We start from the raw sequence: 26,352 nt of genomic DNA on the forward strand, positions 1-26,352 counted from the left end.
CCCCTTGAGAAGGTGGTGGTGAGCTGCCTTCTTGAACTGCTGCAGTCCGTGTGGTGAAGATACTCCCACAGTGCTGTTAGGGAGGGAGTTCCAGGATTTTGAACCAGCAACGATGAAGGAACAGCGATATATTTCCAAGTCAGAATGGTGTGAGACTTGGAGGGGAACGGGGAGGTGATGGTGTTCCATTGTGCCTGCTGCCCTTGTCCTTCTAGGTGGTAGAGGTCGCGGGTTTGGGAGGTGCTGCTGAAGAAGCCTTGGCAAGTTGCTGCAGTGCATCTTGTAGATGGTACACACTGCAGACAGTGGTGGAGGGAGTGAATGTTTACAGTGGTGGATGGGGTGCCAATCAAGCGGGCTGCTTTGTCCTGGATGGTGTCGAGCTTCTTGAGTGTTGTTGGAGCTGCATTCTTCCAGGCAAGTAGAGAGTATTCCATCACACTCCTGACTTGTGCCTTGGAGATGGTGGAAAGGCTTTGGGGAGTCAGGAAGTGAGACACTCGCTGAGAATACCTAGCCTCTGACCTGCGTATGTAGCTGGTCCAGTTAAGTTTTTGGTCAATGATGAGGGCAGTCACTCTCGCCTCACCTCTGAAAGTCAGCTCTTTTGTCCATGTTTTGACCAAAGCTGTAATGTGGTCTGGAGTTGAGTGGTCCTAGCGGAACCCAAACTGAGCAATGCAGAAGAGCATGCCAGGAGCAGCACCAGACATACCTAAAAATGAGGTGCCAACCTGAGGAAGCTGCAACACAGGACTCCATGCATGCTAAGCAATGGAAGCAGCATGCTATAAGAACAAAATAAATAGGAGCAGGGGTAGGCCATTTGTCCCCTCGAACCTGCTCCGCCATTCAATAAGATCATGGCTGATCTAATCTTGGCCTCAATTCTACTTCCCCGCCCGCTCCCTATAACCCTTGACTCCTTTATCCGAAATCTGTCTATCTTCACCTTAAATATGTTCAAAGACCCAGCCTCCACAGCTCTCTGGGGTAGAAAATTCTAAAGGTTCACGATCCTCTGAGAGAAGAAATTCCTCCTCATTTCTGTCTTAAATAGATGGCCCCTTATTCTGAAACTATGTCCCTCAGTTCTAGATTCCCCGACGAAGGGAAACATCCTCTCTGCATCTACCCTGTCGAGCCCCCTCAGTATCTTATGTTTCAATAAGATCACCTCTCATTCTCCTAAACTCCAATGAGTATTAGCCCGACCTACTCAACCTTATGATATCAACAATATCATATCAACTTATCAACAATATGACAACCCGCTCATCTCAGGAACCAACCTAGTGAACCTTCTCTGAACAACCGCCAATGCAAGTATATCCCTCCTTTAAATAAGGAGACCAAAACTGTACGCAGTACTCCAGGTGTGGCCTCACCAATACCCTGTATAATTGTAGCAGGACTTCCCTGCTTTTATACTCCAACCCCCTTGCAATAAAGGCCAACATTCCATTTGCATCCCGAATTATTTGCTGTACCTGCATACTAACTTTTGTGTTTCATGCACAAGGACCCCTAGGACCCTCTGTACTGCAGCATTTTGTAATCTCTCTCCATTTAAATTATAATTTGCTTTTCTATTTTTTCTGCCAAAGTGGAAAACCTCACATTTTCCCACATTATACTCCATCTGCCAAATTTTTGCCCACTCACTTAGCCTGTCTATATCCCTTCGCAAATTCTTTGCGTCCTCCTCACTACTTGCTTTCCCACCTAATTTTGTATCATCAGCTAATTTGGCTACATTACACTCGGTCCCTTCATCCAAGTCATTAATATAGATTGTAAATAGTTGAGGCCCCAGCACTGATCCCTGAGGCACCCCACTAGTTACTGATTGCCTACCTGAAAATGACCCATTATCCCAACTTTCTGTTAGTTAGGCAATCCTCTATCCATGCCACTATATTACCCCCAACACTGTGAGCACTTACCTTGTGCAGTAACCTTTTACACGGCATCTACTGATTTCCCTTTACCCTCCTTGTTACATCCTCAAAGAACTCCAGCAAATTTGTCAAACATGATTTCCCCTTCATAAGTCCATGCTGACTCAGCTTGACTGCATTATGATTTTCTAAATGTCCTGCTATTGCTTCCTTAATGATGGACTCCAACATTTTCCCAACAACAGCTATTAGGCTAACTGGTCTATAGATTCCTGCTTTCTGTCTCCCTCCTTTCTTAAATCGGGTCGTTACATTTGCAGTTTTCCAATCCGCTGGAACCGCCCCAGAATCCAGGGAATGTTGGTAGATTACAACCAATGCATCCACTATCTCTGCAGCCACTTCTTTCTTTTAAGACCCTAGGATGCAGACCATCAGGTCCAGGGGACTTGTCCACCTTTAGACCCATTAGTTTGCCTAGTACTATACCTCTAGTGATGGTGATCATTTCAAGGTCCCTCCTCCTTCTCCACTCCCCATTCCCCCCCTACCCCAATAGCCCCTTGATTATCAATTATTGGGATGCTTTTAATGTCTTCTACCGTGAAGACCGATACAAAATATTTGTTCAACATCTCTGCCATTTCCATGTTTCCCATTATTAATTCCCCAGTCTCATTCTTTAGGGGGGACCAGTGTTTACTTTAGCTACTCTCTTCCTTTTTATATGTGTAGAAGCTCTTGCTGTCTGTTTTTATATTTCTTGCTAGTTTATTCTCGTGAGCTATCTTCTCTGTCTTTATCATTTATTTCGTTGTCCTTTGCTGATTTCTAAAAATTTCCCAATCCTCTGGCCTTTCATTATTCTTTGCAACATTGTATGTCTTTGTTTTCAATTTGATACCCTCCTTTACTTCCTTAGTTAGCCAGGGATGGTTCATCCTTCTCTTAGGGCCCGAAGTTGGTCAGAATACCACCCACAGCCGCCGAGGTACCGCCCCCAATTTTTTTTTGTTGGAAAGATTCCTCACGTACCACCCATGTGCGTCCCAGGTCTCGCCCGGCGGGAGTTTCCTCCGTGAAGTACCGCCGGCACAACTTCCTGCTGCCTGCCCGTGCCAGAAGCTCTAAAAATGGGATTTTCCTTGTGCACGATCCTCTTAACATCGTGCTCTCGCCCGCCAGAACGCCCGCTGGCAAAAAGGTGGTGTGAGCTGGCTGTGCACCGGGCAGCAGGGAGAATTGGTAGTGTGCTCCAGTGCTGCACATCTCTGGTAGCGTCAATATGCTGCACCATTATCACCGGCTCAGAATGAGTTCTCAGATCGACCTTAAACTGCACAGAATGACTTCACAGATGTAAATGAAAAGTACTCCGTTGAAGGGCAGGTGTGGTATAGGAAGCAGCAATGAGTTCCGAAACACAGTAAAGGCTCCATGGAAATGTGCTCTAAGGGTTTTTAGACCATTGCAGGCAGAGCAGAGTTATTGACAGAATGCGAATACACACATAGTATGAGCTTATTTCAAAGTATATAGGCAATAATGAAATCATGTGATGCTCTGTCGGGTGGCAGGATGTGATAGTGAGAACAGCATGAGCTCAAGTATAGAAGACGGAAAAAGATATATAATGGACTGCAAGGCCACTGAGGAACATGTCATATCAGGGGTGGGACTCCGCAATGATGGACCTAAGAAAATGTGGAGTGAAGTGCAAGTCTTAATGTGTGCCCTCCAAGTTGTGTAACTGTCTTTCATTCAATGGCAACCTTCCTGCATTAGAAACATAAAAACATAGAAAATAGGTGCAGGAGTAGGCCCTTCGAGCCTGCACCACCATTCAATAAGATCGTGGCTGATCATTCCCTCAGTATCCCTTTCCTGCTGGTCACTCTTCCTTGTCGTAGCGCAATCGCCTGATGACAGGACCCATTAAAGAGTCGCATCATATGTGGACGGCAAGATATTCTCAGACAGCAGTACTCCTGAAGGAGATTTGTCTGTTTCTCAGCAGGTACCCCAGATGATGTAAAAGTGAGACACTGACCAAGGATGGGTGAACAATGTGACTGTATTGAATAGTGCAGCATGCCAAAGTGACAGAACATGCAAACAATTGAATTCAACATATGTACATTATCTGAGAAAGCAGTCAAGTCGCATTCGCAACGATCCATGTGAAACAATAGCTACAACTTCATGAAGAGTAAACAACATCTCCACCACCCAACACCCACCCTCTACCCACTATGACCACCTCTCTTTCCCCCCCCGCCCCCGCCCAATGTGAGGCCCATCGTCCTCTTCGTGGCTCCACCTTCACCACTGCGAGCCGCACCCCTCACCGCCTCTGCTCCATGATGTGCAGGAGGACAGCCGGAGCACTGCTGACATGTTCGTCTTGGAGAGAATGTAAGGGACGAGATGGAAGCTGCTGGCATCTCTGGCTCCTCGGGATCTGTCAGCCTCGATGGCGTGGGCTCGGGGGGTTGCATGACATGTCCCGAAAGCATCGATTGCCGCATGGCCTCGACAGAGTTAGTGTTGCGCTCCACCGCACTAATGAGCTGCGACATACTGGCAGTATGCTGCTCAGCAAAGGTGGCGATGCTGGCAGCTATCCCAGGCATGGTCTGCAGCAGATCGCGACCTAGGTCGACGCTGGTCCTCGACAGCTGGACCATTTCCTGAACTGCTGCGAGCCATCCTGCATCCTCATCGGCTTGTTGCATCATCCTGGGCGTTTGCGGCTTGGTGGCTTTTCCAGCACGGCCCCTGCACCTCCCAGCACGGCCTCTGCACCTCCCAGCACGGCCTCTGCACCTCCCAGCACGGCCCCTGCACCTCCCAGCACGGCCCCTGCACCTCCCAGCACGGCCCCTGCACCTCCCAGCACGGCCCCTGCACCTCCCAGCACGGCCCCTGCACCTCCCAGCACGGCCCCTGCACCTCCCAGCACGGCCCCTGCACCTCCCAGCACGGCCCCTGCACCTCCCAGCACGGCCCCTGCACCTCCCAGCACGGCCCCTGCACCTCCCAGCACGGCCCCTGCACCTCCCAGCACGGCCCCTGCACCTCCCAGCATGGCCCCTGCACCTCCCAGCACTCGTTTCTGCTTCGTCCGACTCAAATCCCAAAAAGTCGGACCTTGACACCGATGTTGGCCGAACAGGTGGTACACATGTCAGGAGGCTGGAGTCCTCCTCTTGCAGCTCCTCGAAATCACGTGGTTCGAAGACTGGCACTTCTCCCTCCTCTCCCTCCTGGTCTTCGTGTCTCTGGATGGCGGAGGTGGATGCGGTGGATATGGGTGATTTTGCGGGGGAGGGGGTGGGTGGGGGTGGTGGAGGAAGGAGCTGGTGTGTTGGGCTGCTGACAACGTCGGGGTGGGAGGTGTTGGTGTCACACACTGCCTTTGTGTGCCAGAGATGGATGGGGTGCATTGCTCGGAGCTGTCTGCAAGTGGAGGACAACATTTCGGTGTATCGCTGGGGAGGTTGCTCAAGCTGACATATGATCCGTAACATTTTACATTCTTACTTCAAGGACTTCCATTGCTACATGAGCACACCATTAATGGCCGACACACAGTGCGTTAAAAAGCATTTGACTTAACATTGCATGACCTTGCATGACATGAACGCAACGCAGACCGGAGATTAGTATAAGCTTACTATGCTCTCGCACGGGATCTGCAGCACCCTTTCTGGTGGCACGGGAGTGGTCACCCACCAATGCCAAGGTAAGCTCCTCTAGGCTGGTCAACTCGATGACATCCGCTGGGTCCCCTCCCATGCCATTCGGGCTTGATGCGTTGGCTGATCTGCAGAAAGAAAAGTTGTAGCCTTTACCCGTTTCGCTCCCGCAACACACACACACATACACAACTGGCACAGAACCTTTAGGAGTAGTATGGGAGTGCAACAATAAATGTTTACTCACTCTTGCTGACGCCACCACATCATTCCATCGTTTCCGACACTGGTCTCCATCCTGCACAATGTTGCCCACTGACGACACGGCCTCGCCAATCTCCCTCCAAATGCGTCTATATTGGGTGATGGAGGCTTGCCACGACCATCTTGGGTGAGGTCTTTATAATGGCGCTTCACCTCAGATACAAGTTCCTCCAGCTCCACCTCAATAAACCAGGGAGCTCTGGGCTTCCCTCCATCAAACTTCTTGGAAACTATTGCACTCATTATAACTTTCCTCGATGGATGGCTGGTGATGATTTTGTTTTTCTCTCTCCAAATATGGCTCTGAAACTGGCTGGTGCAAGTGAGGATACAGCTTTTATCAGCAGCGCAGCTGTGTCATCAGCCCCAAGTGATGTCATCGCCCACAAGAAACTACAAAAAAAAAATGCAAATCTCGCGCATGCGCGGTGCACGGCCTCCGATGTTTGCCGAGTCGAGAGGCCTGCCCCTACCGCCCACTGCTGCCGGTGCCCGCTGCCAGCCACTGCCGCCGACAGAATCCGCGGCGAAACTCCCGCCCAACTGGCCCCAGCGGCAGCGGGCGGCAAAAACTGAAGTTCCGCCCGGGGACCACCGAGAAATTGGCCTTAGCTCTGACCGAGTTCGAGCCCTTGCAGTCTTTCTTTCTCACTGGAATATATCTTTGCTGAGAGTTATGAAATAGCTCTTTAAATGTTTGCCACTGCTTATCTACAGTCTTACCATTTAATTTATTTTCCCAGTACACTTTAATTCTGCCTTCATACCTTTGTAATTGCCTTTAAGTTCAGGACACGAGTTTGAGACCTCGTTTCCTCACCCTCAAACTGAATTTGAAATTCTACCATGCTATGATCACTCTTCCCAAGAGACTATAGACAGGGCTAAGCGATCCCACAATCAATTGATCAGATCAAAGCTCTGCAGTCCTGCCACATCCAGTCGTAAATGGTGGGGGACAATTAAACAACTAACGGGAGGAGGGGGGTCCATGAATATCCCCATCCTCAATGATGGCGGAGCCCAGCACGAGACTGCAAAAGATAAGGGTGAAGCGTTTGCAACCATCTTCAGAAGTGCCGAATGGATGATCCATATCGGGCTCTTCCTGAGGTCCCCACCATCATCCCCACTAGGCCCTGAATTCCCTGTGGGCAGTGTAGCTAAGAAGTACGCCGCTGACATGCGAACTAAATCCACACTCCCCTCGTGTGGACACCCCTTGGAGGAGCTGCGTTCACGCAGCGAGGAGTTGTGCACAGCGTAGTGCCCCATGGATCCCGGGAGCGTCCGTTGTGTGTCTGTGAACCTGGGATCACGTGGGGCAGTGCTCCTTCCTGCCACTTCCTGACTCTTAGCCAATCAGGAAACAGAGGGGATTGATGATTTGCCCACAACTCATTTTAAATAATTTAGCAGCCAGAAATGCTATTTTATTAATAATAAATTACGATCATTGTAATAGTATTTAAAACACTAACCATGATTTCAACATTAATATAATTCGATCAAACATGGGAAATTCAAGAGACTTTTTACTGAAGGGGACCTTAAATCCATAAAACTCGATGAGGAAGCTTTTTATATAAAGCATGTAGCTGAATCACCATCGACCCTTTAATTCAGGGCCATGACAACATTATTCTATAATTACAGTCTTCTAGTTCATTCAAATTCGTTTCTCTATTAGACTCAATAACATTTGATTAATTTAAATAATCTGAAATCAAGAGATTACATTTCTGATAACGTGAGGAAATCATGAAAGTGAATTAAATCCAATCTAAATAGAAGTTGGGAAATAATTAAACCCAATCACAAAAGGCTTTTAGGCAGCAAAGACGGTGACACCAAAAGGCCCTGTTTTCAAACTGAAACAGATGAAAGTTTCTTTCAAAGTTTGTATCTGCTCAGTGAACCAGAGCCTCATTGTTATGGGCTGCAGCATAAACTTAGCACAACATCAATACAATTTTCTCACCCCTCCTCCATTCGCTTTGCAGCAATCACGAGGCTTAAATATTTTTGGGGTAATTAATTCGCAGTGGGTGAGCAATTAGTCCAACTTTCCGGCAGCACGTTGATTTGAGTGAGGAGATGAAACGTGCAGCGAAGCCAATGTGCAGTCGGAATTTGTCAGATCCCAAGTTTGGGATTTAGCGCATGCAGACATCCCAAACCTACGGTCAATTTCAAAGGTAGTATGATGACGTACTCTCAGTACGCTGTCACACCGACCGTGAATTCGGGGCCACTGTCTTGTAAACTCTGATCAATTGAGATCATGTGCGGAAGGAACAATGGTTGTGAAATATAAATTGAGTTTCCTCGGTTCCTATGCTCCAGCATTTGCCATCACCACTTTAGTAAAGTACAGCGAGGCTAAGGCAACAAAATGGGGGCAGCAGTAAGAGAATAATAATGAAGGTTCTTGTGCTATCTGATGACTCAGTGATTCAAGGCATTATCCTGTCAGGATGTACCAGGACGGTGCCACAACCCATCCTTGATCTGTGCGTAGTCAGCTGATCTCTGCCACCACAGCGGTAAAGGCATTAGAATGAGCATCGGCACCCAGGGTTAGCAAAGGGAAAAAGTCAGCGTGGGTTCATACCCCTAAATGCAATCTAGTGACTCCAGCTGCAAAATGTGCTCGTGTTGTCGTCCGGTGAGAATAAGCCGCAACTAAAGGTTCCATTTAGGCTCACAATGGAAATCTATCATTTGGACAAAATACCAAGGGGCTGGCTGTTGGTGTGTCTGGAAGTGCACTCCAGCAAAAGTCCGGCATTGAGGAGAGGGTGAAGGGGAATATTCAAATATTTAACTCACATGTTTTTTTCTCTTTTTTTTTCTTCATAGGGCATCATCGCTGCTAATTGTAAGTATCCTTTTAATATTCTATAAGTAATCATTTTATTGTCTACCAGGCAGTTGAATCCGGTACATACATGTCAATGCTTTTTTTAAATTCTCAAAAGCTGACAAGTAGTCCAAAAAGCTGATTATTCACGTACAACCAAAATCTCAAAAACAGCCCTCCATATAGGCCTCAGAGCGGTGACGGAATCGGATCGATGATTTTGTAATTCATGGCTTTCCACAACTTTCATCATAGGAACTGAAGTTGGTCATTCAGCCCGTCGAGCCTGTTCACCATTCAATTAGGTCATTCCTGGTCTGTTTCTTAACTACCTCTACCCACCTTGGTTCCATAACCTTTAATACTCTTGCCTAACAAAAATCTATCAATCTTTTTTATTGTTCCTGGGATGTGGGCGTCGCTGGCAACATAGAAACATAGAAATAGGTGCAGGAGTAGGCCATTCGGCCCTTCGAGTCTGCACCGCCATTCAATGAGCTCATGGCTGATCATGCAACTTCAGTACCCCATTCCTGCTTTCTTGCCATACCCCTTGTAGTAAGGACTACATCTAACTCCTTTTTGAATATATTTAGTGAATTGGCCTCAACAACTTTCTGTGGTAGAGAATTCCACCGGTTCACCACTCTCTGGGTGAAGAAGTTTCTCCTCATCTCAGTCCTAAATGGCTTACCCCTTATCCTTAGACTGTGACCCCTGGTTCTGGACTTCCCCAACATTGGGAACATTCTTCCTGCATCTAACCTGTATAAACCCGTCAGACTTTTAAACGTTTCAATGAGATCCCCTCTCAGTCTTCTGAACTCCAGTGAATATAAGCCCAGTTGATCCAGTCTTTCTTGATATATCAGTCCGCCATCCCGGGAATCAGTCTGGTGAACCTTCGCTGCACTCCCTCAATAGCAAGAATGTCCTTCCTCAAGTTAGGAGACTAAAACTGTTCACAATACTCCAGGTGTGGTCTCACCAAGGCCCTGTACAACTGTAGCAACACCGCCCTGCCTCTGTACTTAAATCCCCTCGCTATGAAGGCCAACATGCCATTTGCTTTCTTAACCGCCTGCTGTACCTGCATGCCAACCTTCAATGACTGATGTACCATGACACCCAGGTCTCGTTGCACCTCCCCTTTTCTTAATCTGTCACCATTCAGATAATAGTCTGTCTCTGTTTTTACCACCAAAGTGGATAACCTCACATTTATCCACATTATACTTCATCTGCCATGCATTTGCCCACTCACCTAACCTATCCAAGTCACTCTGCAGCCTCATAGCATCCTCCTCACAGCTCACACTGCCACCCAACTTAGTGTCATCCGCAAATTTGGAGATACTAATCCCCTGGTCTAAATCATTAATGCACAATGTAAACAGCTGGGGGCCCAGCACAGAACCTTGCGGTACCCCACTAGTCACTGCCTGCCATTCTGAAAAGTACCCATTTACTCCTACTCTTTGCTTCCTATCTGCCAACCAGTTCTCAATCCACGTCAGCACACTACCCCCAATCCCATGTGCTTTAACTTTGCACATTAATCGCTTGTGTGGGACCTAGTCGAATGCCTTCTGAAAGTCCAAATACACCACATCAACTGGTTCTCCCTTGTCCACTCTACTGGAAACATCCTCAAAAAATTCCAGAAAATTTGTCAAGCATGATTTCCCTTTCACAAATCCATACTGACTTGGACCTATCATGTCACCTCTTTCCAAATGTGCTGCTATGACATCCTTAAAAATTGATTCCATCATTTTACCCACTACCGATGTCAGGCTGATCAATCTATAATTCCCTGTTTTCTCTCTCCCTCCTTTTTTAAAAAGTGGGGTTACATTGGCTACCCTCCACTCCATAGGAACTGATCTAGAGTCTATGGAATGTTGGAAAATGACTGTCAATGCATCCGCTATTTCCAAGGCCACCTCCTTAATTACTCTGGGATGCAGTCCATCAGGCCCTGGGGATTTATCGGCCTTCAATCCCATCAATTTCCCCAACACAATTTCCCAACTAATAAGGATTTCCCTCAGTTCCCCCTTCTTACGAGACCCTCTGACCCCTTTTATATCCGGAAGGTTGTTTATGTCCTCCTTAGTGAATACCGAACCAAAGTGCTTGTTCAATTGGTCTGCCATTTCTTTGTTCCCCGTTATGACGTCCCCTGATTCTGACTGCAGGGGACCTACGTTTGTCTTTACTAACCTTTTTCTCTTTACATATCTATAGAAGCTTTTGCAGTCCATTTTGATGTTCCCTGCAAACTTCCTCTCGTACTCTATTTTCCCTGCCATAATCAAACCCGTTGTCCTCCTCTGCTGAGTTCTAAATTTCTCCCAGTCCCCGGGTTCGCTGCTATTTCTGGCCAATTTGTATGCCACTTCCTTGGCTTTAATACTATCCCTGATTTCCCTTGATTGCCACGGTTGAGCCACCTTCCCTTTTTTATTTTTACGCCAGACCGTGATGTACAATTGTTGTAGTTCATCCATGCAGTCTCTAAATGTCTGCCATTGCCCATCCACTGTCAACCCCTTAAGTATCATTGGCCAATCTATCCTAGCCAATTCACGCCTCATACCTTCAAAGTTACCCTTCTTTAAGTTCTGGACCATGGTCTCTGAATTAACTGTTTTATTCTCCATCCTAATGTAGAATTCCACCATATTATGGTCACTCTTCCCCAAGGGGCCTTGCACAACGAGATTGCTAATTAATCCTCTCTCATTACACAACACCCAGTCTAAGATGGCCTCCCCCCTAGTTGGTTCCTCGACATATTGGTCTAGAAAACCATCCCTTATGCACCCCACGAAATCCTCCTCCACCGTATTGCTTCCAGTTTGGCTAGCCTAATCTATATGCATATTAAAGTCACCCATGATAACTGCTGCACCTTTATTGCATGCACCCCTAATTTCCTGTTTGATGCCCTCCCCAACATCACTACTACTGTTTGGAGGTCTGTACACAACTCCCACTAACGTTTTTTGCCCTTTGGTGTTCTGCAGCTCTACCCATATAGATTCCACATCAACCAAGCTAATGTCCTTCCTAACTATTGCATTAATCTCCTCTTTAACCAGCAATGCTACCCCACCTCCTTTTCCTTTTATTCTATCCTTCCTGAATGTTGAATACCTTTGGATGTTGAGTTCCCAGCCCTGATCATCCTGGAGCCACGTCTCTGTAATCCCAATCACATCATATCTGTTAACATCTATTTGCACATTTAATTCATCCACCTTATTATGGATACTCCTTGCATTAAGACACAAAGCCTTCAGGCTTGTTTTTTTAACACTCTTTGTCCTTTTAGAATTATGATATAGTGTGGCCCTTTTTGTTTCTTGCCTTTGTTTACTCGGCTTTCCACTATTGCTTTTTACCTTGCTACCATCTGTTTCTGACTCCATATTACTTCACCCTGTCTCGCTGCAGAGGTTTCCATCCCCCTGCCATATTAGTTTAAACACTCCTGAACTGCATTCGCAAATGTTACCCCTCGGACATCAGTTCCAGTCCTGCCCAAGTGCAAACCGTCCTTTTTGTACAGATCCCACTTCCCCCAGAACTGGTTCCAATGTCCCAGAAATTTGAATCCCTCCCTCTTGCACCACTGCTCAAGCCACGTATTTATTCTAACTATCCTGCTCTCTCTACTCTGATTAGCACGTGGCACTGGTAGCAATCCAGAGATTACTAACTTTGAGGTTCTACTTTTTAATTTAACTCCTAGCTCCCTAAATTCAGCTTGTAGGACCTCTTCCTGCTTTTTACCTATATCGTTGGTACATACATGTACCACGACAACTGGCTGTTCACCCTCCCTCTCCAGAATGCTCTGCAGCCGCTCCGAGACATCCTTGACCCTTGCACCAGGGAGGCAACATACCATCCTGGAGTCTCGGTTGCGACTGCAGAAACTCCTATCTATTCCCCTTACAATAGAGTCCCCTATCACAATAGCTCTCCCACTCTTTTTCCCATCCTTCTGTGCAGCAGAGCCACCCATGGTGCCATGAACCTGGCTGCTGGTGCCTTCCCCTGGTAAGTCATCTTCCCCCAACAGTATCCAAAACGGTATCCAAGGCCGGCATTTATTGCCCATCCCTAATTGCCCCTTGAGAAGGTGGTGGTGAGCCGCCACCTTGAACCGCTGCAGTCCGTGTGGTGAAGGTGCTCCCACAGTGCTGTTGGGGAGGGAGTTCCAGGATTTTGACCCAGCGACGATGAAGGAACGGCCGATATATTTCCAAGTCAGAATGGTGTGTAACTTGGAGGGGAACGTGGAGGTGGTGGTGTTCCCATGCGCCTGCTGCCCTTGTCCTTCTAGGTGGTAGAGGTCGCGAATTTGGGAGGTGCTGCCGAAGAAGCCTTGACGAGTTGCTGCAGTGCATCTTGTAGATGGTTAACACTGCAACCACGGTGCGCCGGTGGTGGAGGGAGTGAATGTTTAAGGTGATGGATGGGATGCCAATCAAGCGGGCTGCTTTGTCCTGGATGGCGTCGAGCTTCTCGAGGGTTTTTGGAGCTGCACTCATCCAGGCAAGTGGAGAGTATTCCATCACAATCCTGACTTGTGCCATGTAGATGGTGGAAAGGCTTTGGGGAGTCAGGAGGTGAGACACTCGACGCAGAATACCCAGCCTCTGACCTGCTATTGTTGCCACAGTATTTATGTGGCTGGTCCAGTTAAGTTTTTGGTCAATGGTGACCCCCAGGATGTTGATGGTGGGAGATTCGGCGATGGTAATGCCGCTGAATGTCAAGGGGCAGTGGTTAGATTCTCTCCTGTTTGGAGATGGTGATTGCCTGGCGCTTGTGTGGTGCGAATGTTACTTGCCACTTATCAGCCCAAGCCTGAATGTTGTCCAGGTCTTGCTGCATGCGGGCATGGACTGCTCCATTATCTGAGGAGTTGCGAATGGAACTGAACACTGTGCAGTCATCAGCGAACTTCTGACCTCACGATGGAGGGAAGGTCATTGATGAAGCAGCTGAAGATGGTTGGACCTAGGACACTGCCCTGAGGAACTCCTGCAGCAATGTCCTGGGGCTGTGATGATTGACCTCCAACAACCACAACCATCTTCCTTTGTGCTGGGTATGACTCCAGCCAGTGAAGAGTTTTTCCCGATTCCCATTGACTTCAGGTTTACTCAGGCTCTTTAATGTCACACTCTGTCAAATGCTGCCTTGATGTCACTCTCACCTCGCCTCTGGAATTCAGCTCTTTTCTCCATGTTTGGACCAAGGTTGTAATGAGGTCTGTGACCGAGTGGTCCTGGCGGAACCCAAACTGAGCATCGGTGTGAGCAGATTATTGGTGAGTAAGTACCGCTTGATAGCACTGTCAGTGTCACCTTCCATCACTTTGCTGATGATTGAGAGTAGACTGATGGGGCAGTAATTGGCTGGATTAGATTTGTCCTGCTTTTTGTGGACAGGATATACCTGGTCAGTTTTCCACATTGTCGGGTAGATGCCAGTACTGGAACAGCTTGGTTAGAGGTGTGGCTAGTTCCGGAGCACAATTCTTCAGCACGACAGGCCAGGATGTTGTCGGGGTCCATAGCCTTTGCTGTATCCAGTGCACTCAGCTGTTTCTTGATATCATGCAGACTGAATCGAATTGGCTGAAGACTGGCTTCTGATGGTGGGGACCTCAGGAGGAGGCCGATATGGATCATCCACTCGGCACTTCTGGCTGAAGATGGTTGCAAACGCTTCAGCCTTGTCTTTTGCTCTCACATGCTGGGCTCCGCCATCATTGAGGATGGGGATATTCATGGAGCCTCCTCCTCCCGTTAGTTGTTTAATTGTCCACCACCATTCATGACTGGATGGGGCAGGACTAGCTTTGAAATTTTCTCACGCTCCCTCTTCCCTTCCTCAAACTATTCTGTTTGTCTCTTTCTGTTTCTATTTCCCTCTCTCTTTTACTTATCCCTCTCCCTGTCCAACCACCAGGCAACAGTGGAGAGCCTGATTTAAGAGATGGGCGAAGGAACAAATTGGCGTCTGGAACATAGGAACAGAAATAGGCCATTCAGCCCCTCAAGCCTGTTCCACCATTCATTTAGATTATGGCTGATCCATATGTCAACTCCATTTACCCGACTTGGTTCCATATCCCTTAATACCCTTACCTAACAAAAATCTATCAATCACAGTTTTGACATTTTCAGTTGACCTCGCCTCAACAGCAGTAAATTTGCAGCCAGCTGAGGAGAGAAGTACGGTTCAAGAATCCGAGGAGGAATGGAAGTTGATCTAGAAGCTTCCACAGGATTAGAAGTGATCCAGTAGCCATTAAAGAGGCAAAGAATTGACCAGGAGTCAGCAAAGTTGATTCCAGAGGATGCTGGGCAATTGGAGATTGATCCAAAGGAAGGAAATAGGGGGAATGAGAAACCAAATGCTGCATATATATATATATATATATATATATATAGCATTCAGGACGCTTCCAAGGTTTGGGAGTTTACCAACACAAACAACATGCACTCTAATTTTATCTCTTCTGTTCAATTTATTGTTCATAACTTTCAATTTAAATATTTCACTGCAGTACAACTTAAAAAAAAAAGCATACTGAAGTCTCAATCTGTTGGGATGAATGAAACTATAACATTGAGCATCATTTGATGCTGTGCTGTGAAGCAGTCTGAGACCAGCACGAGCTATTGGTGCCACCTAGTGACAGATGTACCCTGGTACCTGGAAAGGATTCACTGACACCTGCTGGATCTACCACAACTTAGTCATGAAATCATTTTGCATTGTTACCTTTGTTCTCCACAAACTGATTTGGGATTGTGCAATCATTGGAAATGGAATCAATTTTCCTGAAGGTATATTTCAAAAATGTCACTCCCCTTCTATTGAAAGTTTTGGTTTGCACGTTACTTCACCATCGCAAGTAGTGTTGCCCCTAAAGTTTTGCAAAGCCTCCAAATTGAGCAGACGAGGAAAGTTGCGAATGGTTCTGACTGAGTCTGGCTGAACATAGATGGTGCAGTGGGAAGAAGCAAGGGTACACAGAACAATCTGAGCATTCCCATTGGCTCCCACTGCTAGAGATATCCTAATGCCTCGACTGTGCAGGCATTCTTTCTGACTGGCATATTGAAAGCAGAATAGCAGGAAAACCTATGGCAAGACTGAACCCTATAATGGCTGGTGCAGTCCACCCCCAATGGAATGGGAGGATAATTGGACTGTTCCAATGCTCTCCTGGCTGGCCCTCCCACCTTGCACCCACCACAAATTTGAGCTTGTTCAAAACTCTTCTGCCCCTATCCTAACTCAATCCAAGCTAATGTCCTTCCTTACTAATCCAAGCTAATGTCCTTCCTTACTGTTCTGCCCATATCCTAACTCACACCAATTCCCAACACCCTTGTGCTCGCTGACCGACGTTGACCAGCAATGCCTCAATTTTAAAATTCTCATCTTTGTTTTCAAATCCCTCTATTGCCTCGCCCCTCCCTACCTTTGTAACCTCCTCCAGCCCTAAAACCCTCTGAGAGCTCTACGTTTCTCCAATTCTGGCCTCCTGAGCATTCTCAATTTCCATCGCTCTAACATTGGCAGCTATGCCTTCAGCTGCTTAGGCCCTGAACACTGGCGTTCCCTCCCTAAGCACCTGCACCTCTCTACCTCTCTTGCCCCCTTTAAGATGTTCCTCAGCACCTACCTCTTTGACCAAGCTTTATGTCACCAGTACTAATATCTCCTTATATGACTAGGAGTCAAATTTTGTTGCTAACGCTCCTGTGAGGCGACTTATGATGTTTTACTACGTTGAAGGCACTATATAAAATACAAGTTGTTGTTGATATTTAAAAAAGGAGGGAGACAAAAAGCAGGAAACTATAGACCAGTTAGCCTAATATCTGTCGTTGGGACAATACTGGAGTCCATTATTAAGGAAGCAGTAGCAGGACATTAGGGAAAGCATGATTCAATCAAGCAGAGTCAGCATGGATTTATGAAGGGAAAATCGTGTTTGACAAATTTGCTGGAGTTCTTTGAGAATGTAATGAATAGGATGGATAAAGGGAAACCAGTGGATCTGGTGTATTTGGATTTCCAGAAGGCATTCGATAAGGTGCCACATAAAAGGTTACTGCACAAGATAAAAGTTCACAGGGTTGGGGGTAATATATTAGCATGGATAAAGGATTGGCTAGCTAACAGAAAACAGAGAGTCAGGATAAATGGATCATTTTCCGGTTGGTAAACAGTCACTAATGGGGTGTCACAGGGATTGGTGCTGGGTCCTCAACTATTTACGATCTATATTAATGACTTGGATGAAGGGACTGAGTGTAACGTAGCCAAGTTTATTGATGGGTGGGAAAGCAAATTGTGAGGACACAAAATCTGCAAAGGGATATAGACAGGTTAAGTGAGTGAGCAAACATTTTGCAGATGGAGTATAATGTGGGAAACTGTGAGGTTATCCCACTTTGGCAGAAAAAATAGAAAAGCAAATTATAATTTAAATGGAGAAAAATTGCAAAGTGCTGCAGTACAAAGGTGTGATGTATGTAGCACTCAAATCACTGACTCCACACGGTCTGGTGTTGTAGTAACTGCTGTGACCTTAGTCCTTTATTGTGTAACTCCAGAGTGCCTCTCAGGTGTGGTGGGCAGCCTTTTATACTCTGTCTTGCAGGTACTTTCGGGTATCCTACCACAGTGCCCCTTGTGGCGCACCATTGTAACTATACATTTAATGTACCTGGACAATACATAACATCTCACTCTCTTCCCCGCCCACCCCCCCCACCCCCCCCAGTTCCAAAAGCCATTGCCGGTAACCTCGGCCTTGTTCGTCCTGGTTGATTTGTGAGTGTGAGTCCATGACCATCCACTTCCCTCTTCCCCCCCATGTAGAGATTATGCTTGCGATCTGGTGCAAACATGTGGTATTAGCAGCCCTGACATGGGTGATGAAGTACACCAGCATAACCTCCAACAGAAAGCAGGTACACATAGACAATACATTTGTATGGTACATATAGATGCATTGAAGAGTTATATCAAAAGGTTGCAGGTACACTGAACAGTTATTAAATCCCAGCTCCACTGGGTGAGGTATGGTGACGGCATACTGCCCCTTTTAGCCCAAGGTAATGGGCTGCGCTGAGACAGGGTATCGCAACTAGTGCGTTGCCTCTGTTCTCAGAAAATAATCGCCTTTGCGGCTCATCTGCAGCCGCTGAACCATTGCATGAATCACATAAAATCAGAAATCGCATTAATCCATTAGTTATATTAGTCACAGATCAATTAACCCTTTTACTTGTGCATTGTGATATTAACACTTTTCATAAATCATATCAATCATTTTAATCACAGTAATCATTTTAGCATCAAAATATTAACTCTTGTCATAAATCACATCATCATACAAATCACATTAATCATTTAGACTCGCTCTTGCCCTTACAAAATCTCTTTGTGGGGACCGCCAACGGTGTAAGGCCCTTTTAAGGCTCCCGGGTACATTTCCCTTTTAAGACGCCATCTTGTTTTTCCACGAGGTTTCCACTGGGCGCCGCCATTTTAGGTGCTCTACTGGTCCTGCTTGCCTCTCTCTGCAAAACTCTGCTGCCACAAGGCTCGCCGCCATCTTAAGCTCCTTCAGCAAGATCATTACTTCGTTATCACCAGTTCCAGGTTGCTGTAATCAATGCAGGCCCAGTACTCTGTGAAGGGCTCGGCACAGTGGAGTCTTTATCTTCCTGAGGAAATCCAGCGCGCACTCGTTGACAGAGCAAGTGCCAAGTATGGCCCGTGTAACCCTGTGTCTGGACCGGCTCAGAACGTTCCGCAGCGCCGACATCCTGCAACTTCTCCCGGGCTGCTGAACAGGAGACCCTGCAGGCCGTGGCACCGTGCCACCCGAAGGCCCTGGGTCCGGGTCCTTTCCCCGGTTCCTGCAGCCCTGCGGGGAGCAGGAGAGCGAACTATCGGCCGGCCCGGTGCCGGGAGGTCCCCGCTGTTCTCCGCCGGCAGCGTGAGCTGGGCGGAAGTCGGTCGCGAGTTCCTTCGCTGCCATCCGATCCAAAGGTGGAGGCCTGCTCTGCCTGTGAACACGGGGGACAGCGGTCTGTGGAGGAATGAAGTCTTCCCAGCTCCCACGGACCTTCCCCATCCATCTCCTGCCGAGTAGCGTCGGCCCATCGCCTGCAATGATCCACAAAGGTAAGCCGTGCGTCTTGCCCCCGTGAGATACCTGCACATCCGCTCTGCCAAGAACAGGCATCGATTCCTTGGTGTAGGTGCGCAACTTCGCCGTGACCGGGACCAGCTTGGGTCATGCAGCTGGGTTGATCCACAGTTTATCAAAAGTTTCCTGACTCATCAGCAACTGACTTGACCCAGTGTCCACTTCCATACTCACTGGGACTCCGTTAATCTTGACGTCCATAATCACTGGGGCCGAATCGTCGGTACAAGTAAAGTATACAGTCCAAACGCATCATCATCTTCTACCTGCTCCTCGCTGAATAGCAGATCATCTACCATCTCCTCAGCCACACGGTGAGTCGTGTTTCTTTTGCACATGCGCTGAAGGTGGCCTTTCGTGTGGCAGGTATTGCACGTGTACTCCGCAAACCTGCACCGGTGAGCCCCATGGCTTTCCCAGCAGCGCCAGCATGGTGCTACTCGATTAGCCCCCCTCAGCGGACTCTGAGTTCCAGGACCCTGAGGTCAGTGCTCTCTGCCCTGAGCAAAGCCACGTTCTGCAGTTTTGTCCATGGTGGGCGCTATCCTGTGGATAGTACCTGCCGGGTTCGAGACCGTGTGGATCATCTGCTTGGTGCTGCAAGTCGAGGTCATAAATGCCCGGCTGATGTTAATGGCTTGCTGCAGGCTGACTGTAGGTTCAGTGGCTAGCAGCTTGTGAAGGAGACCCTCATGGCCAATCCCCATAACAAAAACATTTAGCAGTGCCTCGTCAAGGTGTGTGCCAAAATCGCACGGCGCCGCGAGTCTCCTGATGTCCGCAGCATATTTGGTGACATCCTGGCCCTCAGGTCTGTAGTGGTGGTAGAATTTGTGCCTGGCCGTGAGGATGCTCTCCTTCAGTTTCAGTTGGTCACGAATAAGTTCAATCAGCTGCTCATATGACTTGTCCTTGGCGCTCGCGGGTGCCAGCAAATCCCTAACGAGACGCTAAACCTCATTGCCACAACTGGACAGCCATATCACCTTACGCTTCTCTCTCAGTGCGTTCGTGTCCCCCGTCGGGTCGTTTGCTATAAAGTAGTACTCGAATCTTTCCGTAAAGGCATCCCAGTTATTACCCACTGTAAAATCCTTTCGTGAGCCCAGAGTAGCCATGGTTGCGTGAAGCTCGTCCGTGTCCTCGTCACCAATTTGTGATGTATGTAGCACTCAAATCACTGACTCCACACAGTCTGGTGTTGTAGTAACTGCTGTGACCTTAGTCCTTGATTGTGGAACTACAGAGTGCCTCTCCAGTGTGGTGGGCAGCCTTTTATACTCCGTCTCGCAGGTACTTTCAGGTCTCCCACCACAGTGCCCTCTGTGGCGCACCATTGTAACTATACATTTAATGTACCTGGACAATACATAACAAGAGGGACCTGGGGGTCCTTGTGCATAAAACACAAAAAGTTATTATGCAGGTACAGCAAGTAATCAGGAAGGCAAATGGAATGTTGGCCTTTATTGTAAGGGGGATAGAGTATAAAAGCAGAGATGTCCTCCTGCAACTGTACAAGGTATTGGTGAGGCCACACCTGGAGTACTGCATACATTTTTGGTCTCTGTATTTAAGGAAGGATACATTTGCATTGGAGGCTGTTCAGAGAAGGTTCACGAGGTTGATTCTGGAAATGAGGGGGTTGACTTATGAGGAAAGGTTGAGTAGGTTGGGTTTATACTAATTGGAGTTCACAAGAATGAGAGGTGATCTTATCGAAACATATAAGATAATGAGGGGGCTCGAGAAGGTGGCTGTAGAGAGGATATTTCCACTCATAGGGGAGATTAAAACTGGGGGACATAGTCTCAGAATAAGGGGCCACCCATTTAAAAGTGAGATGAGGCGGAATTTCTTTTCTGAGGGTTGTAAATCTGTGAAATTCTCTGCCCCAGAGAGCTGTGAAGGCTGGGTCATTGAATATATTTAAGGTGGAGATAGACAGACTTTTGAACAATAAGGGAGTAAAGGGTTATGGGGAGCGGGGAGGGAAGTGGAGCGGAGTCCATGATCAGATCAGCCATGATCTTATTGAATGGCGGAGCAGGCTCGAGGGGCCAAATGGCCAACTCCTGTTCCTATTTCTTGTGTTCTTATTTTCTTATCAGAAAGATGATGATGAAGTGACTATTATATATCTAGGATCGGGGTTCATCAGGAAGTCTCCCCAACCGGTTTCCCTCGTTATTTCTTGGTAGTTAAAGAGCTAAAGATCCCAGTGCGCCAAAAAGCTGTCAGAGCCACCATGGGCCGCGGTTAATAGCTGCCCGAATTAATCGCGCAGGCAGCCCCGGTATTTTGGTGCCGCCTGCTGTTTACCATTAGCGCAGTGCCGAACCTGCCATGTAAGGCTAGTTTTTGGGCGCTATTCTCAGCAGGAGGCCGAATATAGCATGGCCATAGTGTCCCTACAGCGTTATCTTAAAGCGAGCCTGTCATTGTAGAAAGCAGTGCCAACCCTTCAAAGGGGAACTACCTTCTAAAAATGAAAATGGTAAAAATAATTTTTAAATAGGTGGCTTTTAACCCTTGGAGCTCAACTGCCTTAAAAAAAAAACCATTAAAAATAATCCCAGATGGCAGTTTTCAGCTCTTCAAACTGAATTGCCTCACACACCAGAAAGAAAAATGGTAAAAATGCTTTAGCACTCACAAATGGCTCAACAAACCAGTAAAGGGGCACCCAGGATCTCGCATGCAGCACTCCAGATTTGTGCAGGGGGCCAGAAGGCCGTCCAGAAAGAAGGATGTGGGACCAGATCATTGAAGCAGTCACTACCAGCAGTATCACCCCCAGCACCCGGCTCCAGTGCCCAAAGAAGCTTCTTGACCTCAGACCAGTGGTCAAGGTCAGTGAATGCATCTTCAAAAAGCCGTCTCCTACCAACTGTACCGCTAGCCTCGCACACTGCTCAATGCATGACCCCCACCCCCAATCACTCACCTACCAGCAATCTGCACCAAACACGAGGCACACCTCCTATTCCTAGCTTCACCTCACCCTTGGAGTAGACGGTGCTGGCCGTTCTTGGGAAAGGCAAGTGAAGAACAGCCACTCAATTTCACACTCCCAGCACATCGAGGTCGTCCTGCAAGGCTATTTGCACTGTGCCCCACTGAAAGTCAGCCGCCCTCCTCCAGCCACGCTGCAGCCACTGGGGTAGCACTGCATGACATCACATAGGCTGGCAAAGGCACATGCAAAACAGTCACTCAGGGAACGCATAAGGGTGATGAGTTGATTTCTTCATGTCACATGAGGGTTTCTGCCTTTTCAGGCAGTGAGTTCTAGACCCCTACGACGCTCCGGGTGAAAGAAGTTCTCCTCAACTCCCCTCGAATGCTTCTATCAATTACTTTATATCTATGCCCCCTGGTTATTGACCTGTCTACTTGGGGAAACAGGTCCTTCCTGTCCACACTATCTAGGCGCCTCATAATTTTATACACCTCAATTAAGTCTCCCCTCAGCCTCCTCTGTTCCAAAGAAAACAACCACCTTCCAAAAGACATTTGATAAAGTGCCACATAATAAGCTTGCAGCAAAGTTGAAGCCTGTGGAATAAAGGACAGCGGCAGCATGGATACGGGATTGGCTCAGCGACAAGAAACAGAGAGTAGTGGTAAACGGTTGTTTTTCGGACTGGAGGAAGGGGTACAGTGGTGTTCCCCAGGGGTCGGTACTGGGACCTCTGCTTTTCCTGATATATATTCATGACTTGGATGTGGGTGTACAGGACTCAATTTCAAAATTTGCAGACGACAAAACTTGGAAATACAGTGAACAGTGAGGAGGATGGTGATAGACTTCAAGAGGACAGAGAGGCTGGGGGGATGGGTGGACACGTGGCAGAGAAAATTTAACGCAGAAAAGTGCGAAGTGATACATTTTGGTAGGAAGAACGAGGAGAGGCAATATAAACTAACGGGTACAATCCTGTGGGGGGGGAGTGCATGAACAGAGAGACCTGGGGTGTATGTGCACAAATTGTTGAATGTGGCAGGGCAAGTTGAGAAAGTGGTTTTAAAAAAAAAAAAGCTTACGGGATCCTGGACTTCATAAATAGAGGCGTAGAGTACAGAAGTAAGAACGTTATGATGAACCTGTTTAAAACACTGGTTCGGCCCCAACTGGATTATTGGGCTCCATACTTTAGGAAGGATGTGAAGGCATTATAGCGATTGTAGAAAAATATATTTTTTAATTCTTTCTGGGATGTGGGCATCACTGGCAAGGCCAGCATTTATTGCCCATCCCTAATTGCCCTTGAGAAGGTGGTGGTGAGCTGCTTTCTTGAACCTCTGCAGTCGTGTGGTGAAGGTGCTCCCACGGTGCTGTTAGGGAGGGAGTTCCAGGATCTTGACCCAGTGAGGATGAAGGAACGGTGATATATTTCCAACTCAGAATGGTGTGTGACTTGGAGAAGAACTTGCAGGTGATGGTGTTCCCATGCATCTGCTGCCCTTGTCCTTCTCGGTGGTGGAGGTCGCGGGTTTGGGAGGTGCTGCTGAAGAAGCCTTGGTGAGTTGCTGCAGTGCATCTTGTAGATGGTACACACTGCAGCCACGGTGCGCCGGTGGTGGAGGGAGTGAATGTTTAAGGTGGTGGATGGGGTGTCGATCAAACTGGCTGCTTTGTCCTGGATGGCGTCGAGCTTCTTGAGTGTTGTTGGAGCTGCACTCATCCAGGCAAGTGGAGAGTATTCCATCACACTCCTGACTTGTGCCTTGTAGATGGTGGAAAAGCTTTGGGCAGTCAGGAGGTGAGACACTCGCTACAGAATACCTGCTCTGACCTGCTCTTGTTGCCACAGTATTTATGTGGCTGGTCCAGTTAAGTTTCTGGTCAATGGTGTTTATGGTGGGGGATTCGGCGATGGTAATGCCATCAAGGAGAGATGGTTGGACTCTCGTTTGTTGGAGATGGTCATTGCTTGGCACTTGTATGGCGCCAATGTTACTTGCCACTTATGAGCCCAAGCCTAGATGTCGCCAGATCTTGCTGCATGTGGGCATGGATTTCTTCATTTTCTGAGGAGTTGCAAATGGAACTGAACACTGTGCAATTGTCAGCGAACATCCCCACTTCTGACCTTATGATGGAGGGAAGAGAACACTGCCCTGAGGAACTCCTGCAGCGATGTCGTGGGGCTGGGATGATTGACCTCCAACCACCACAACCATCTTCATTTGTGCTCGGTATGACTCCAGCCAGTGGAGAGTTTTCTCCCTGATTCCCATTGACCAGTTTTACTAGGGCTCCTTGGTGCCACACTCGGGCAAATGCTGCCTTGATATCAAGGCCAGTCACTCTCACCTCACCTCTGGAATTCAGCTTTTTTGTCCATGTTTGGACTAAGGCTGTAATGAGGTCTGGAACCCAAACTGAGCATCATTGAGCAGGTTATTGGTGAGGAAGTGCCGCTTGATAGCACTGTCGATTACACCTTCCATCACTTTGCTGATGATTGAGAGTAGACTGATGGGGCAGTATTTGGACGGATTGGATTTGTCCTGCTTTTTGTGGACAGGACATACCTGGGCAGTTTCCCACGTTGTCGGGTAGATGCCAGTGTTGCAGCTGTACTGGAACAGCTTGGCTAGAGGCGCGGCTAGTTCTGGAGCACAAGTCTTCAGCACGACAGCCGGGATGTTGTAGGGCCCCATAACCTTTGCTGTATCCAGTGCGCTCAGCCGTTTCTGGATATCACTTGGAGTGAATCGAATTGGCTGAAGACTGGTTTCTGTGATGGTGGGAACCTCAGGAGGAGGCCGATATGAATCATCCACTCGGTACTTCTGGCTGAAGATGGTTGCAATGCTTCAGCCTTGTCTTTTGCTCTCACGTGCTGGGCTCCGCCATCATTGAGGATGGGGATATTCATGGAGCCTCCTCCTCCCGTTAGTTGTTTAATTGTCCACCGCCATTCACAACTGGATGTGGCAGGACTGCAGAGCTTTAATCTGATCTGTTGGTTGTAGGATCGCTTAGCCCTGTTTATAGCATGCTGCTTACGCTGTTTAGCATGCATGTAGTCCTGTGTTGCAGATTCCCCGGGTTGTCACCTCATTTTTAGGTATGCATGGTGCTGCTTCTGGCATGCTCTTCTGCACTCCTCATTGGTCTCCTGGCATGATGGTAATGGTAGAGTGAGGGATATGCTGGGCCATGAGGTTACAGATTGTGGTGGAATACAATTCTGCTGCTGCTGATGGCCCACAGGGCCTCACAGATGCCCAGTTTTGAGCTGCTAGATCTGTTCGGAATCTATCCCATTTAGCACGGTGGTAGTGCCACACAACATGATGGAGGGTGTCTTCAGTGTGAACATAGAAACACAGAAACAAAGAAAAATAGGTGCAGGAGTAGGCCATTCGGCCCTTCAAGCCTGCACCACCATTCAATAAGATCATGGCTGATCATTCACCTCAGTACCCCTTTCCTGCTTTCTCTCCATACCCCTTGATCCCTTTAGCTGTAAGGGCCATATCTAACTCGCTCTTGAATATATATCCAATGAACTGGCATCAACAACTCTCTGCGGCAGGGAATTCCACAGGTTAACAACTCTCTGAGTGAAGAAGTTTCTCCTCATCTCAGTCCTAAATGGCCTATCCCTTATCCTAAGGCTGTGTCCCCTGGTTCTGGATTTCCCCAACATCGGGAACATTCTTCCCGCATCTAACCTGTCCCGTCCTGTCAGAATCTTATACGTTTCTATGAGATCCCCTCTCATCCTTCTAAACTCCAGTGAATACAGGCCCAGTCAATCCAGTCTCTTCTCATATGTCAGTCCTGCCATCCTGGGAATCAGTCTGGTGAACCTTCGCTGCACTCCCTCAATAGCAAGAACGTCCTTCCTCAGATTAGGAGACCAAAACTGAACACACTATTCCAGGTGAGGCCTCACCAAGGCCCTGTACAACTGCAGTAAGACCTCCCTGCTCTTATACTCAAATCCCCTAGCTATGAAGGCCAGCATGCCATTTGTTGCCTTCACCGCCTGCTGTACCTGCATGCCAACTTTCAATGACTGATGAACCATGACACCCAGGTCTTGTTGCACCTCCCCTTTTCCTAATCTGCCGCCATTCAGATAATATTCTGCCTTCGTGTTTTTGCCACCAAAGTGGAGAACCTCACATTTATCCACATTATACTGCATTTGCCCACTCACCTAACCTGTCCAAGTCATCCTGCAGCCTCTTAGCATCCCCCTCACAGCTCACACCGCCACCCAGTTTCGTGTCATCTGCAAACTTGGAGATATTACTCAATTTCTTCATCCAAATCATTGATGTATATTATAAAGAGCTGGGGTCCCAGCACTGAACCCTGCGGCATTCCACTAGTCA

General features: G+C 47.7%; 1 protein-coding gene across 1 annotated transcript in view; it reads left to right on the forward strand.

The window, feature by feature from the left end:
* The window catches only part of ptprja (protein tyrosine phosphatase receptor type Ja), a 275,279-nt gene that overhangs the window by 44,896 nt on the left and 204,031 nt on the right, over positions 1-26,352 (forward strand). Inside the window, exon 2 of the mRNA XM_070899743.1 lies at positions 8,726-8,744. Coding sequence (XP_070755844.1) covers positions 8,726-8,744 — 19 coding nt within the window. The remainder of the gene's footprint in view (positions 1-8,725; positions 8,745-26,352) is intronic.

Source organism: Pristiophorus japonicus, chromosome 14 (assembly GCF_044704955.1).
Source record: "Pristiophorus japonicus isolate sPriJap1 chromosome 14, sPriJap1.hap1, whole genome shotgun sequence".
Taxonomy (NCBI): Eukaryota; Metazoa; Chordata; class Chondrichthyes; family Pristiophoridae; genus Pristiophorus; species Pristiophorus japonicus.